The sequence below is a fragment of the Manis pentadactyla genome, chromosome 2 (assembly GCF_030020395.1).
Source record: "Manis pentadactyla isolate mManPen7 chromosome 2, mManPen7.hap1, whole genome shotgun sequence".
Classification (NCBI taxonomy): domain Eukaryota; kingdom Metazoa; phylum Chordata; class Mammalia; order Pholidota; family Manidae; genus Manis; species Manis pentadactyla.
The window spans coordinates 98,519,638-98,537,578 of NC_080020.1; the positions used below are offsets into that span (position 1 = coordinate 98,519,638).

A 17,941-nucleotide genomic window follows, 5' to 3' on the forward strand; every position below is an offset into this window, starting at 1 on the left:
TTACTTGCAGGCTCCCTTTCAAATAATATGGTCCAAACTCTTCACCAGCTGCCCATTATTTAGACATGTTAAAATTATGCTTAACTTTAAAAGTTCTATCAAAATACATCTGTATGATTCCACCCTCCTCAGCTACCAAACTTGTTGATGCTATCATTAAGAACCATACCACTGTGCACCTTACCATGCTTATAAAAGTTACTAAACACATTCCATATCACAATGTGTGAATGCACAATAAACATTACTTAACTGCTGATCATTGGAAATTAAGGCAAAAAAAAAAATCACCTGAATATAACATACCAGATAATTTAAAAATTACACTTTTCTGAAGGTTACATTGAATACAATAGATTTTAAATGTAAACCACATTTCTCAGGTCCCTTCTAGCTGTGTTAGCAAACACAATTTGCATCTGATTTAATCTGATAACCAAATAGTGCAATCTTAGAGTTCTCAAAACGTTCAATATGTGATGCTGACAGAGCTTTCTGTCAAAGCTATTTATGTTAGGTTCTCTTGTGGCTAATGCTACATTTAACTCGAGGTAATTGGAATTCACCTGTGACATATAACTTTTATATTTCCTTTGTTACCACTCTAATTCATCCTCATAAATTCTGTGCAGTGAAATAGTGTTGCTTTGATTTCCCCATCACCACTAGTTTCAACAGAACAAGAAAAAATCTGGCTCCTGCTGAAAACTGGTGAGTCTGGGCAGGATATACTGAGGTGGAAACAGCAAAAACAATGCAGCCTTCTGAAAAGACACAATTTAAGAAAAAGAAAAAAACTCTGAGGCTTATCTCAATCTGACATAAAACCTAAAACATATTTGCTCTTTACAACTGGAGTATGTTTGAACATGGGAATGGGAAGGTGGAAAAGCAAATGCAGATAAACAAAACCAGAAAAATCAAAATACAGACAATACAGAGCAAAATTACTCTTCCAGTCAGCAGTAAAACAGAAGATTCTAAAATTAATGTGCAAATGATAAAGTGGTAGTTCAACATGCATTTAATAAACCTGTTAAGCAGTTCATAATAAAAGGGCTATTTTTCCATAGCTTTCTTTTTCTAAACTCAAAGTAGTCACCATCTTTAATAAAGAAAAGTGTAACTTTGTTTTAATTGAGTGAAGCACACTATTTAGAGACCAATACCTTGAACACTATAGAGAACAACAATATTCTGAAAATCCAGTTTATTTTCCATGTTGTGGACAGATCCAGTCAGTGTGATCAGTTTTTCTGCATTTGTAGTAATTTATCAAAATAAGTTTTCCCACAAGACCCTTTTCCATCAACTCTGAAGATCCTGGTCTGACAAACATACCCAAATAAAGCTCTTGAAAAATCACCTCTTAAAATTTGGAAGAAAGTGTGGCAAGTCTTTCCTGTAACGTTTACTGAACTACAAATGGCTAAAGAGCAATTTGTTTTAAAAGGTGACTAGTACAACAGTTGAGTTCAGGAAATTAATGTTTTAGTGCACTTTGCTCCAGTTTTAGCCAACATGCTACATTGTCTTTTTTGGGGGGCGCAGGGGGAACAAAGGACTTGAGGATTTCCATTGTACGAAAAGATATGACTCTGCAAGCAAAACAGTGTAAGCTGCCTTTTTTCTTAAGACCTGGACATTTTAAGACAGAAGCTTTGCAAAACATTACACAAGTTTTTTATTATTAAATGAGAAAATCTCATTTGTTACATCGTCACATTGCTAGTCAGAGAAAATGCTGCAGTGATGAAGAAAGTCAACGCTGGATCAACCAAAGTCCTCATTCCTACAACATTCATTTACAAAGAAATAATGTTCAACACAGCCCAACACAACATTCTTGGTTTTCTTCATATTGAAGTCCCACATAATAATCATCTTCTAATGGGGTATTTTACTACATAAATTATAGTTCTTCATTTTTACAATTCACCCCAAACTGTATGAGAGATGTATCACACTAAAATTTCTAAAGCTGTTAGGAAATCCTTCACACATCGTCGTCATCTGACGTGTCACTGCTACTTGTCTCTGTGTCATCATTCTCAATAGTCGGTTTGAAAGTGCTGTTTTTCCAGGGTCCAAACTTGAAGTCACAGATCAGGCCGTTTTTCAAAATACCATTTTTCCTCAGACCATTCTTCTGTAACTAAAAGGTCAAAAATAAGTAAATTAAATAAATGTATTATCCTCCAAGAGTTACTTACAAATTAAGAATGTTACAATAATTAAATGTAACCATGAATACAATGAAACTTAATAAAATTGCATCCTACCTGAAAATTCAACAGTTTAAGATACCAATTCTGAAAAACTAGTTAAATACAAGTAATTGATCCAATGATCTGACCATCATTCACCCATCTACTAAACCACACAAAAAAATTAGTGTGTCATGGAAAAAGTAGATTTTAGATTCAGACAGTATAGGTGTGAACTGGTTCTGTCACTTGTTAAGGTAACCTTTTCCAAATTTTCGTTTCCTTAAGTGAAAACTGTAATAAATATCTTCAGATAATGCCCAGAATATAATCAGCAACCCTTAAGCTATAGCTGTTATTTTCATTATCCTGACTTAATTGGGCCATTAACATACCCCAAGATCTGCTTATTCAAATTTTGTAAAATAAGTAGAACACAAACTATTCCAATAATTACTGCAGTATTCAAGTAAGGTATAAAAAGTAACAAAATCAATTTGTAACCAATCAGATCGTAAAAATATTTAAGATTAAGATAGTCTTCTATTTCTAAAAATGAGAAATCAGAACTAAAGGCTTAGTGTGGTAGGTAATAAGAAATGGGCTCAAGATAACACTGCATGGGGTGGGGGTTTTAGGAAACAGTTGGCCAAATGAGAAACATTTAAAGACAAAATTCATTAACAACATGCACTCTACTAACTCCAACCTTCTAGATTACTGAGACTCTGGTAATTTACATCAAAGTATCTAAATACAATCTTCTGTAAGACCAAATCCAGCTAATAACAAGTTAATATTTGGAACAATCTATAGATTTCATATTCTAGAGGGGTTTTTTAAGACATAAGGATTAGGGTAAGATCTAAACCCAGAGAGTTACTTACATCACAGCTAATTTTGCTTGCTACAGACCTTCATGACAGGAAGTAACGAGACTGGGGTCTTCACTTTCAGTTTGCCCTTTTCCCTATTTAATTCCCTATTTCCATAACAGATTTTCTCTTCTACCTAAATTCAAAAATTTAAGCTACCTCCCTTCATTTTTTTGCAAACTATCTCATCATCTTTACTGAGAAAAACAAAAGCCATGTCCCCAACCCCTGGTGTTTTCAGCCACTGAGATGCTTACAAATACACCTTGTCCCTCCTTTTAAAGGTACACTTTTCCCATCCCCCAAAGTTTTATCCTTGCATCACATGATTCATCACCCAACGCCACCTTATCTTCCACAGCATGAAATCGGCTGGAGAATTGTGATAAGCACTAGATCTAAATCTTTATCTCTTACTTGCTAAATGCTTGCACTGTTCCCCAAGAACATTTCACTTAGAATTAAAAAAAAAACAAAAAAACCTTTTAAACTAGCTCCTGCTTCTGTATTCTTGTTTATAGTAATGACACAATGATCAGTTCATAGGCTGAAATTTCAAAATTCTGATCTATTTTTAGATCTTAGACATATTAAGATCATTTTCTACTGTCATTTCTCTACGTTAGGCCCTCATTTATGCCTCCTCTAATTATGACAAATACATTCCCAACCATTCTGATTCTAGTTTTCCTATGTACACTTGACACTATACCTGTACTTCCTTGTGTACAAATAATGATCATTTCACATCCCTAAAAATACCACCAAACATTTCTTATCCTAGAACATAATCTATACTCCTGATATGGCATACAAAGACCTTTATAATATGACCTCAATATATTTTTCCAACATTCCATCAAGGTTAAGGGCTCAGGATATGAAGTCAGCTAGACTTGGGCTCAAGTTTCAGCTCCATTACTAATAAACTGTATATCCTAGAGAAAATTATACAACAACCTCTATAAGCCTTAGTTTCATAGATATAGCAGGATTTATAATAGTACCTACTTCATACAAATGCTACAAAAATGCACTTGGCAATACCTAGAGGATATTAAGAACTCACATAATGTTACTTACATTTAGGGAAGCCCTGTAATTTAACATTCAAAACTAGGACACTTTTGAGAATGAAAGTAAGCACTATTAGTAACTACAGTGGGATAACAAGTATAAAGTGGGACTCTCCAAGGCAAACCAGGGCTTAAACTCACCCTGCCTATTATTGTTATGATCTTTCATTAAAAACTTTCTACCCCACGATCCACTGTTAACTCCAACATACCCTGTACTCTTACTTTATGCCTCTGTACACTCCTTGTACCAAGTATGTCATTCCTTCATCTAACTTGTCAATTCAAATCCAACTCAATTGTGATTTCCCATATCACTGCAAATGAAATTAATCTCTAGATTTAACCAATAGAATATAAATTCTATGTAGGCAAAAATTTGGGTTTTCCCAGCACTCTAAAATAGGGCCTAGCATGTAGTAGGCACAAAAGAAACATTTGATCTATCTGCATGACTCTCTCTCTCTCTCTCTCTCTCTCTCTCTCAGGCACCTGTCCTCACCTTAAACATTTTGAAAACTGTTATCACATTCTGCTATATGTAGGAATTTATCTACCCTCATTAAACTGTTAGCTCTATTACTATGCTCAATGAAATAACATGGCAAAGACAAATACCATATAATTTCATTTATTTGTGGAATATGAAAACAAAGCAAAACAGAATGAACAAAACAGCAAGAGATTTCACAGACACTGAGAAGTGACTAGTGGTTACCATGGGAGAAAGGTGGAGTAGGTGGGTGGGGAGCATGAGGGGGATAAAGGGGCACAAAATTCTCTGTCATAGTATATGCTGATCAGAGGCATAGTAGTACAGCATGGAGAATATAGTCAATGATTCTGTAACATCTTCCTATGTTGGCAGATAGTAACCGCACTAGATTTAATAATATGGGTAACTGCTGAACCACTGTGTTGTATATTTGAAAACCTATGTAAGACTGTGTATCAGTGATATTTCAATACAAATAAAACTGTTAGCCCTATGAAGGAGTTCATCTGTGTAAGCTCCATAGTATCTTGGGTATAATGAACACTCAATAAATGCTTGCTAAATTAAAGAAAGGGAATCTGAACTCATATTTTTCCTATTTTACAAGATACAATATAAATCCTTTTATAAACAGCATCACAGCCTAAGGATTTTTCAGCCATCTATATATCAAACGACTTGTAATCATTAATATAAAAATACCCATATCTTTATCATTAGTTCAGAAAAACATGAACATAACACTTAATATGGAGAGCCATTGCTCTCCTACCCATAATAATCACACAAATTTTGTATCGTTTATTTTATTATTAATAGGGTTTTATCTACCTGCCCCAGTCATCACAAGTGTTTAAAGCCAATTCTCTCAGTCAGACAAATATTATGCTTTCCTTGGAACTACTACCTTTATGGTAATGGTACCTGATGGATTTCTCAATGTCTTTCTCCACAAACTGGTAAATTCATACAATGAGCAACTACTCACCAAACATGAGTGAGTTTTCTAAAGCATGAAAGCAGCCAGATCTGAGAACATACAGTTTATGACTCAATTATTTCTGGAAAGGCAAAGCTATAGGAACAGAAAACAAAGCAATGTCTGGCAGGGACTGGAACTGGAAGTTAAAGAATTTAACACAAAGGAGGGACGAGGAGGAACATTTTGGGATGATGGTTATACAATTATACATCAGTCAAAACTCATCCAATCATACATTTAAAGGCATTTTTTGTGTATAAATTATACAATGTAATAACATAACCAGAAAACCCTTAAAAACTATTATCTAACATTAACTTCACAACCATGTTGTAAAAAAAACAGCACTGTTCACTAAGAACTTCTGGATAAAAAATTTTAGTTATCTGGGAAGGGAGAAATATGAAAGTGGAAAAGTAAAATTCTCTCTGTTCACAACCTGACCTTACATAGAGAGAACCCTAATGATTCCACAATAAAAATGAAAGAACAAGTATGGCAAAGTCGCAGGATACAAAATCAATACATAAATCAGTTGTGTTTCTAAAACTAATTCAAAAAGGATATAAGAAAACAATTCTGTTTCTTATAGTATTAAAAAGAGCACTTAGAAGTAAGTCTAAGGAATAAACTTATTAATCAAGGAGTCAAAAAAACTTCTACACTGAAAACTACAGAATGTTGCTGAAATCAAAGAAAACAATAAATGGAAATACATCCATACTTATGGATTAGAAGACTTAATAATGTTAGGAGGCAAATATTACCCAAAGCAATCTACAGATTCAATGCAATACCTATCAAAATTCCAAAGGTATTTTTTTGTAGGAACAGAAAAACCCATCCTAAAATTTTTATGTAATCTCAAGAGATTCCAAATAAAACAATCAAAAAAAGGCAGAATTGTAGTTTTCACACTTCTTGTTTTCAAAACTTATTACAGAGCTGCAATAATTAAAACAAATTGGTAACGGCATAAAAACAGACGGAAAGCCCAATGGTATATAGAAAACCCAGGAAAACACCCTTGCATACATAATCAAATGCTTTTTGAGAAGGGTGTCAGAACCAAGCAAGGACAGTCTTTTCAATAAATGCTGTTAAAGGGATATTCACATGCAAAAGAAGTTATTAGACCCCTTACCATACAACCATGTACAAAAATTAACTTAAAAATGGACCTAAATGTGAGAACTAAAACTATTAAAATACTTAAAAGAAAACACAGAGGGTTTTTCTTGCTCCATGACACTGGATTTGGCAATAGTTTCTTGGATATAACAACAGCACAAATAACAAAAAAATAAATAAATTGGGCTACCTCAAAATTTTAAACTTCTATTCATACAAGGACACCAATCAATAGAGTGAAAAGGTAACCCACAGAATGGGAGAAATGTTTGCTTACCTTATAGAGGTTAACACCCCAAAAAAACATAAAGAATATGACTCAACACCAGTGTGGTTTAAAAAATGGACAAAGGACTTGAAAAGACATTTCTCCAAAAATATACAAATGACCAAGCACACGAAAATATGTTGAATATCACTAATCAATGCAGAAATGCAAATCAAAGCCACAATGAGATACCACCTCACACCCATTAGGATGGTACTATTAAAAAAAGGAGGGGGTGGAGGATGGAATTCTTGAGCTCCATTGGTGGGAATGTAAAACGGTGTAGTTACTATGGAAAAATATCCAGTTCAAGAAGTTAAAAAGAAATGACCATATGAACTAACAATTCCAATTCTGTGTGTATGACTAAAGAATTTGGACTCCAGATATTTGTACACCCATGTTTCACAGTAGCATTATTCACAACAGCCAAAAAAGGGTATCCTTTAATGGATAAATGATAACACAAAACATGATATATACAAACAATGTGATACTCAGCCTTTAAAAAGCAAGGAAATTCTAACACATGCTGTATGAATGAACCCTGAAGACATTATGCCAAGTAACATAAGCCAGACAAAAAGACAAATACAGCATGACTCCATTTTACGAAGTACAAATTCACAGAAACAGAAAGACCAGCAGTTTCTAAGAGCTGGGGGAAGTGAGGAATGAAGAGTCATGGCTTCATGAGTACTGAGTTTTGGTTTTACAAAATGAAGAGTTCTGGAGGTGGATGGTGATAATGGATGCAAACAAACTGAATGTGACACAAAATTCTACACTTAAAAAGTTAAGATGGTGTATGTTACACTATGTGTATGTATTTTGCCAGAAATTTAAGTACCATGGGAAAAAACCAATACATTAAATTCACCCTTTGAAAAATTAAAAGTAGAATGATCAAGTCCACTTTATTATGAAATCAAGTAACTAATTTCCTCAAAGATTTCATTCAAAACCTGAAATGTTTGAAGATTAAGTATCAATCATAACATCTCCGTATTAAAAAATTGCTTCTTCATGACAAAAACTGTTTTTAAAAACTGTAACAGATGTGAAAAAAACATCTCAACTTCCTGAGGCTCCATGAAACATTTCCTAAATCTCAAAAAGGAAACACTAGAGCCATAAAACAAGACGTTTTAGAAGATGAAATACTTTTGTTCAAGGGAAGGATAAAAGGTGAAACTACTGACGCTTTCTACTTAGTTAGCCCTCTGCTATTTAAAAAAAGAAAGTCTGGAAAATGACAAATCACAGACATACTGTTTATCCTAATTCCTAAGCACTGCACACCCACAAATTTGAAGTCATCACTGCAGACCTGTTTAAAACAAATACAATTCTGACCTATAGAGTGATGTTTAATAATTCCTAAATAAAACTATGAAGCCCAGCCCCCCAACTGCTTACTTACAATACATTGCTCTAATGAAATAAGGAAGGGCAATTTAAAGTAAATTTGTATGATTCAGTTCTTCTTACCTGTTCACTAATAACTTGGAATTCTCTCATTTCATCCTCAGTTAAAGGAGCACAAGTTTCATCATTTTCACTGTCTTCTTGCCAGCCCATCTCCTTTAACAATCTTGAGAGGAAATTAATAAATTTAATTTACCACTTCACTCAAGTAGGATAATTCCATTAACATTAAGTGCAAGAAAACATGATCTATGATCCATTATACAAAGTCCCCAAAATACATAAAAGGATTTTTTATTTTATGCTCTGAGTATCCTTCTGAAAAAAGAACAGCCAAGATTAAGCCCAATAGAACTATCTCATATAATAAGATCAGAATGAACTGCTTAATTGCTTTATCTTTGGTGTTAGAGGTTCACTAGGCTGGAAACTTGCAAGAAGGCTCTTCAGCATAGAAGCTGAATTAGCTAAATTCTTACACTATAAGTAAAACCAATAAACTTCTCCATTTTCTTCAATACCAACCACAATCCATCGTATCCTTGGCTACTCATCAGGATTTCCATTTTGGAAGAGAAAAAAAGATCAGGCTATCTTACCTATTTTTGCATTTCCTAATGTATTTATCTATTCATCACATCTTATATGCATGCCAGTCATCATCCTCAACATGTAATTCAATTTGAAAAAGACATTTTATTCTACAGTAGCAGGAAGACGACTTTTTCAAAAGCTTTCAACCAGGAGCTAAGAACACAGAATGACTAATATGGTTATTCTCTTTTCCTTCCAGTTTCCAAGGAAAATACCTAGACCTTAGTCAACTAGAGCCTGAGAAGATTAACAGGGAGCCAAACCACTTTCTCAACTGAGCAAGGGACTCAACACTGCGGCCACAGCTGCTGCATCTGACTCAAATATTTCAACTTTTTGCTTCCTATATAACCACGTATCTTGTACTGGTCTGACTGGACTGTTGTTGTTAAATAAATATATATATCCCTTAAATATTTGTTACTCCTATTTATTTACACCTAGTCATCTTTCAACTTGAGCCTACAACAAATAAGCTACTTTACTCCAGGAATCTCATAGAGTATCAACCCTCAGAGACTGAATAAAATTTAACACCATACCTGTATTTTACAGATGAAGAATCAAGATCATGTAAGTAAAGTAACTCGCCTAATTGATGGTAAAGAAGGAAACAGAATCCTGGTTTTCTGCCTCCCAAATTAGTATTTATTACAATAAACCCTACTGCCTCTGGACCAAAATGTCAGTCATTGTTAATTACTATTTCTCTCATTCCTTTTAATCACTTACGGGTTTCTTCCCCAGTCTTCACTCTTTAACCTAGATGGTTTCCATGTGCAAAGGGCATTTTCATTCCCAATGCCATCTAGCCCAAAGTCTACAGATCCAGACTAACACAATCTAATATGCTTTTGTTAGATCCTTGTTTCCCTTTTAAACACTGAAACTCAACTAAACTATAACGTGAGTGGAACAAAATAATTTCAAATGTTATGAAAGACAAATATTCCTGTCTGTTCTCCCCGCTTTTCCCTTCCCTCCAGAACCTATAATGTTTCTGGAATAGCTTTCTAAACAAATAACTCTACTTCCCTCTTTCCCAGTTAGGAATATACTGTAACAGTGATCTGCACTTTGCTTTTCATTAGCATTTCTTCTCATTCTCTTTGAAACTATTACCAAATCATCCTGATATCACCTTTCACAATTAACCCCTATGCTAACTATTTTCAACTTGGCTTCTCACTTCCTAAAGGAACACCTTAATTTTAACACCATAACCACAAATTCAAATTCCTCATGTTAAAAAAGCACAGAATTAAAAGAACTGGGTCACAATTCCTATCTATCACAAATCAGGTATAAGATACAGGCCAATTCCTTCACTTTCCTGAGCTATTCTTTCATCTGAAACACTGAAAGAGTTTCAGTAGATATCAAAGGCCCACTCTGCCTTTCAACATCATCTTTAATTTCATTAAGGACTACACACTGCTATCAAGATATTTCATTCACTGCCCTTAAACAAACGAGGTATGTACTTAACTGCAAACATCCCTTCACACCCCTTCTTCTAGAATGACTATCCAGTACCCTTGCCCTATTACTGTCTCATCCTTTGGTATTTAATTTAGTTTCCAATTAAAACTTTCTGACTGTTATTTAAAAATAATGTTATCTACCCTCCAGACTTCCTCGAATTTTTCTGGCACTCATTTCTACTAACTCATTTGGCACCTAAACAAGATAACTATCCCTTGTGATGCTGAGGCTATCTATCCTCAACATCTTGATAATGATATATTGAAACTTGACAATAAAACTGAGAATATATGTGCCTGATTTTCATATTTTACAGTTTGCACATTTGAACAAAATAATTGTTATCCTTGAGAAGTGTATCACCAACATCTGATTTAAGTTCAACAACACAAATACTCAATATGTACATAGCTTAAAATCACAACAGAAAATTCAAAGCCATGGAGAAGTATCACTGCACTTTCACAGAGAAATAAAACCTGAAATCTACAAGAAGCCATTACTTTGTTACCTAAAAAAAGTTTGTTAACGTACATCTTTAGAACAATTACAAACATACTGTACTAATAAGCATTGAGAAAAACTAGGAAGTTTAAAATAGTTCCAAATGAGGTGAATCTTTATATCCTTTGCCTTGGAATCCTTTTAACCATGTGCAACACTATTCACAGAAAAATGTATAGGATCTTTTTAAAAAAAATGTATATGATGAAATACTCATTCAGGTAGTCATCACTGACATCTCTTTAGCAGCTTGGTCCCGCACATCCCCCCTGCCTGCCCTAGAGTTTATTCCAATTTAGGATGTTTTCTTCGGGCTCTATTTGGCTTAGTTCCTAAATCATTCTCTCTTCACTTTCTCCTGTTAGTGGTCATAGAGGACTAAATTCTGTTTAAGTATGGAACTAAAAGTCTCTCTTTCCAGAGTCTTCATGAATGAAACAACAAACCATCAATAAGCTTCCTACACTAAATATATGCCTGCAGACTAAAGAGACAATAAAATAGTTAAGACATTCATTATGGACATTAGGGGTTATTAATATTTTCTAATAGAAGTGTGGCTCAACTTTATTTGCTATAAAATACTGAAGGGAAATATAAAAACAAAACAGTATTAAGTGTCAACTTCCTTACAACAACCTTAGGAAAGGTAAATAATTACTTTCACTCTTTTATTGCCTACACTAAATCTCCCTGAAAAAGAACTCATCTTTTACTAGAGTTACAGCATCTGGTTTCTCTGTGTACTTTATTTTCTATTCACACAACTACTTCTTCCATCTGATTAGAAATATATTAACAACTATTGGGGTGACTGGAAATCAGCATTTGGGTAATAGAACAGTAACTGATCAGTTAAAATGTTTACCATTTGTTGGCTTCATTTCTAGTAATGTATTCTATACACAGCCTATACAAATACTCAAGGATATGAATACAAGGATGCTCACATCAGTATTATTTGTAAGACAGAGAAAGACAGAGGGAGGGAGAAGTGGGGTGGGGGCAAAGAATGGGAGGAGGATGAAGCACCTAAATCTTGACAACAGAAAAATCATCACAAATTACATCCACACTACACAACAGTGGCTTCAATGTGGGGGATGCAAGATGATCTACTAGCATGATGGAGATCTACTAGCATGACGGAAGAAAATACTGAGTTTTCTACAAATGTCTATCTTTTTTAAAAGGAATTAATGTCTGTTATTTTCTACATGTCATGATGTTGCAACAATTATGCTACAGACCAGAGACACAGTCAAACTATATGAGATAAAGGAGAATTTTACAACTTGGGTGGGAATAAAGTGTGGTTACTCATCCATTCATATTAAATGCACATGAATAAAACAGTTTGTTTTCCCAAACAAGTGAATTTATAGATATTACCTAGGTAAGTCTGCTCCAAATTAATATAATTAAAATAACTCTCAAATGGACATGCATATTTATCATACACCTAATGAATTATTTTACACAAAAGTAATTAGTATATTAGCATAGAAAAATTACAAAATTAAAGCAAATGCCTATAATCACACATATAATAATTATAGCCACATCTATTAGACAGCACGACATGATTTGGCAAAGGGTAAAAAAAATGATCATACAGGTAAAATAAATAATAATGTATGAACTGGGCCAGAAAGACAAAGACTTAAAGGAGTTTTTCATAAAGGTTATAAAGTCTTATGAGTAAGATAAATGTTGACTAGAATATTAGGAATTTGAAATGAGAAATAGTCTCTCAAAATAGGTACAGTTTTACAAAAAAGTAGCTGGGAAATACTGGAAACGTTATACCATTCACTCATTTAACAATTTTAAGTAGTACGTCACACATCACTCCAGGTGCTAGAGACAGTAGTGAACCAAATGGACAGAATTTCTGTCCTCATGGAGCTTAGATTCTTTTGTTGAAATTATGAATTTTAAAAAAATTAATCTACAATAGGTATCACCCAGCTCCCCACTGTCCTAGAATTAATGAATTTCCAGAAGAACAGGTATTAAACCAAACAAAAACTCAAGTCAGTCAACTATGCTGTTAACAAGTATCACCTGCACTGAGCCTTATAGAGGATGTAAGAATTATCTGTGGAAAAACTTTATTCAAGGCAATTATATAGTAATATATGACAATATAAGTATATAAAGTAACTTCTTATTGCCTTAGTAGTTACAATCCTTCAGTCATTAAAAGCAACTGAGACTAATAGGTTTAAGAATTCTAAGGGTGAAAAAAACTGCAAAATATGTATGGAACAAAGCCTAGAAAATGAAAACCAGAGATTGAAAAGTAAGCTTAAATTAATCCTAATATGTACAATACAGGAGAGAAAGCTGTGGTGCCCAAACTCCCTGCATGGTGTTGAACTTAAATGAGCTGAAGTGTATTTCTGGTTCCACAACTTAAGCTTCAGTAAAAGTTTGTGTGATTCACCTCCCTACCCTGCAACAAGGAATTTAGCAGAAGTCCACAAATCCTCACGTACTGATGCTAAACCATGTGGTTTATTTTAAGACCACAGGCAGAGTTAAGTCATTTCTGCAAAACCCGAGCTCAACTATAAAACTCACTGGAAAAAACACACACAAAAATCCACTCTAGACTTGAATACCCTTCAATACTGAGTATAAGTCACATAAGAGTTCACTGTTTAAAAACTGTTCTAAACTATAATTATAAAAGCAGACAGTGTGCTGCAAGTTTATAATAAAAAGTAAATCACATCAGAAGAAAGATGGCAAAGCAGGACAGCAAGGCAGAAACCTCCTCCCACACACTCACCAAAGAAGTATAGCAAATACAACTAACTCTGAAAACGACCTGAAGACTGCAGAACAGACCACCTACACCTGGTGACAAAGACCACACAAAAAAGAATAAAGTGGCAAAGCCACCATCTAGCAGGACCCAAGGTCTTCCCCCATCCCAGCCCACGGACAGGAGGAAGAGGAACTGAGGAGAGGGGACAGGCACCCAGGAACTCTGCACATCTGTCAATGGAGATCTGCTCTGAGAACAAAAGTCCACACTGCATGGGGTTCTGATGATTAGCAGGGCTGGACACCAGAAAAGTCAAAACACACTGGGAGGCTGCGACTCCAGCCGCTTGTCCAGTACAGGAACACTCTGCCAGTCCCAGAGATCCAAACCTCAAGTGGCAGTTTGAAGGACTTGCCAGCAGTGGGATAGGTGCCAGAGGGGCAAGGTTTGGATGTTGGGTCCTTTCTTGGCTCAACAGTTGGGGCACTCCAGAAGCCCCAGACGCTTCATCCCCCTCACTAGCAGCTCAGCCCTGAGATGCTTCCCTATATACCACCTAGTACCAGCCCAGTCAGTCCAGAAAGGTCATACTTTGCTGTCTGGGAGACAGAGGGACACTCTCCCAGCTATCTCTGCCCAGACAAACCCAGTGCTGTGAGCCACACTCCCACCAGGGAGTGCACCTGCAAATTGCTGTTGCAACACTCCCTAACCCAAGACAGTGCAACAACCCACCCACCCACACATTAGCTCTGCAGCCCTGCCATTGCTTCAGAACAGGAAGAGGGCACCCCTCCCAAAACAATCCAGCAGAAGCCACTGCTCTGATCACAAAGGGTTGGGTGAGGCAAATGCAAGCTGCAGCAGACTGAGAAAACTAGCAGCAGATAGACAGAAAGAAGGCCCTGCCCACTGCCCATGGACAGCAACTGGGGCTCTACCACAAAGGCAAACCAGGCACTGAAGAGTAAAGATTTTTGGGCTTCTGGACACCACAGGACACCTTCTTCAAATAGCCATTATTCTCTAGACCAGGAAGCATAGCAGATCCTTCTAATACAAAGGAAGAAACACAGAAACCCTGACAAAATGAGGAGGCAGGGGAATATGCTATAACAAAACTACAGGATAAGACACCAGGAAGAGGGCTAAATGAAATGGAGATCATCAATTTTCTCGATAAAGATTTTCAAGTAAGTCATAGATATGCTGACTAATCTGTGGAAAAGTATTAAGGATCTCAGGGAGCACATCAGTAAAGAGATACAAGAGCTTAAAATGCCCCTCAGAGCTGAATAATAGAGTAATTGAAATGAAATATACAATGGAGGTAATGAATAACAGATTGTTGAAAGTAGAGAGACAATGAGATGGAACTGAGAGGAAAGAAACACAAAGCTGAAAACAGAGAGAGAAAAAAGGATCTCTAGGAATGAAAGAATGAGAGCTGTGTGACCAATCAAAACAAAACAATATTTGCATGACAGGGGTACCAAAAGGAGAAGAGAGAGACAAAGGGATAGAAAGCCTCTTTGAGGAAATAATTGAAAGCTTTCCCAATCTGAGGAAAGACACTCAAAGTCATAAAAGCAAAGAGAGTTCCTAACAAAAGGAACCCAAGGAAGACAACACCAAGACATAATTAGAATGGCAAGCACAAAATTTTTAAAAAGTAGCAAAACTAACTGTACAGAAAATCAATAATGGAATACATGAAAAGTGAAGATTATGAAATCTAATATATAAAGTGTGGAGGAGGAGGAGGAGGAGGAGGAGGAGGAAGAAAAAAGTACTTTTAGATTGTGTTTGAAAGAGTAATCAGCAACTTAATTTAGACTGTTATATAGTCAGGAACTATCCTTGAACCTTTGCTAACTACAAACTGAAAGCCTATAATAGATAAACAAGAAATTAAGAAAGAGAAGTCCAATGACAACACAAAAGGAAACCATCAAATAAGAGTATAAGAGAGGAAGAAGGGAACAGAGAGGATCTATAAAAACAAACAGAAAACAATAAAATGGCAATAAATACACACCCATCAATAAATTACCTTAAGTGTAAATGGATTAAGTACACCAATCAAAAGACACAGAATGGCAGAATGGATAAAGAAACAAGACTCATTTATATGCTGCCTGCAGGAGACTCATTTCAGACCCAAAGACATACACAGACTAAAAGCAAAGGAATGGAAGAACGTATTTCATACAAACAATAGGGAGAAAGAAGTAGTAGTAGCAGTACTTATATCAGACAAAATGGATTTCAAAACAAAGGAAGTAACAAGAGGCAAAGACATTACATAATGATAAAGGGATCAGTCCAACAAGAGGATATAACCATTATATCTATGCACCCAACATACAAGCACCTAAATATGTAAAATGAATATTAACAGAATTAAAGGAGAAATAGATTACAACACATTTGCTGTAGGAGACTTTAACACACCACTCACATCAATAGACAGATAAACCAGACAGAAAAATATATAAGGAAACAGAGGCACTGAACAACACATTAGATCAGATGGACTTAACAGACATCTACAGAACACTCCATCCAAAAGCAGTAGGATACACATTTTTCTCAAGTGTACACAGAACAGTCTCCAGAACAGATCACATACTAGGCCACAAAAAAGAGTCTCAATAAATTTAAAAAGATTGAAGTTGAATCAAGCAACTTCTCAGATCAAAATGGTATGAAACTAGAAGTAAATTACACAAAGAAAATTAAAAAGCCTATAAACACATGGAGACTTAACAACATACTTCTAAATAACCAAAGGATCAATGAACAAATTAAAACAAATCAAGCAATACATGGAGACAAATGAAAACAAACACGCAACGGCCCAAATATCTGTGGGACATGGCAAAGGTAGTTCTAAGAGGAAAGAAAGTACATGGCAACACAGGCTTATCTCAAGAAACAAGAACAATCCCAAATAGTCTAAAAGCACAGTCAAAGAAACTAGAAAAATAAGAACAAATGAAACCTGAAGTCAGGAGGGACATAATACAGATCAGAGCAGAAATAAATAAAATAATGAAGAATAAAACAATAGGAAAAAAAATTAATGATACCAAGAACTAGTTCCTTGAGAAAATAAACAAGAGATAAATCCCTAACCAGACTTAATTTAACCAAGAAAAAAAGAGAATACACACATGAACAAAATAAGAAATGAAGAAGGAATAGCTACAATGGGTACCTCAGAAATAGAATTATCAGAGAATATGGAAAATTAAATGCCAATAAACTGGACAACCAACACAAAATACAATCTTCCAAGACTGACCCAGTAAGAAACAGAAAATCTGAGCAGACCAATTACCAGCAATGAAAATAAACTGGTAATCAAAGATACTCCCAATAAACAAAAGTCCAGAACTAACTAAATACCTTCACAGCTGAATTCTACCAAATATTCAAAGAGCTAATACCCATCCTTCTTAAAGTAGTCCAAAAAATAGAAGAACAGGTACTACTTCCAAACTCATTCTATGAGAGCATCACTCTAATACCAAAACCAGACAAAGACACCACAAAACAAGAAAAACTACAGACCAATATCCCTGATGAACATAGATGCAAAAACCCTCAAACTGAATTAGAAAATACATCAAAAGCATTACCCATCACAACCAAGCGGAATTTATTCCAGGGATGCAAGCATGGTATAATATTCATAAATTAATCAATATCATACACATTAACAAAAAGGATAAAAACCACATAATCATGTGAATATATGCTGAAAGTGCCATTTGGCAAAATTCAACATCCATTCACAATAAAATCTCTCAACAAAATGGGTACAGAGGGTACGACCTCAACATAATAAAGGCTACATACAATAAACTGACAGCTAGCATCATATTCAGTGAAAAGCTGAAAATTTTCCTCTACGATGAGGAACAAGACAAGGACATCTACTCTCACCACATATTCAACATAGTACTAGAAGTCCTAGTCATGGCAATCAGACAACACAAAGAGACAAAAGGCATCCAAATTGTTAAGGAAGAAGTAGAAACTCACTATTTGCAGACAATAGGTTGTTATATATATATAAAACCTGAAGATTCCACCAAAAAAGTATTAGAACTA

At 35.1% G+C, this 17,941-nt stretch overlaps 1 protein-coding gene across 4 annotated transcripts in view; it reads right to left on the reverse strand.

The window, feature by feature from the left end:
- Positions 1-1,660: 1,660 nt before the first annotated feature.
- The window catches only part of GPBP1 (GC-rich promoter binding protein 1), an 81,539-nt gene continuing 65,258 nt past the window's right edge, over positions 1,661-17,941 (reverse strand). For all 4 annotated transcript variants that reach the window (XM_036901470.2, XM_036901491.2, XM_036901510.2 and 1 more), the window contains 2 exons: positions 8,527-8,629; positions 1,661-2,155 (listed from right to left, as the gene is read on the reverse strand). In XM_036901470.2, coding sequence (XP_036757365.1) covers positions 1,997-2,155; positions 8,527-8,629 — 262 coding nt within the window. In that variant the 3' untranslated portion in view covers positions 1,661-1,996. The remainder of the gene's footprint in view (positions 2,156-8,526; positions 8,630-17,941) is intronic.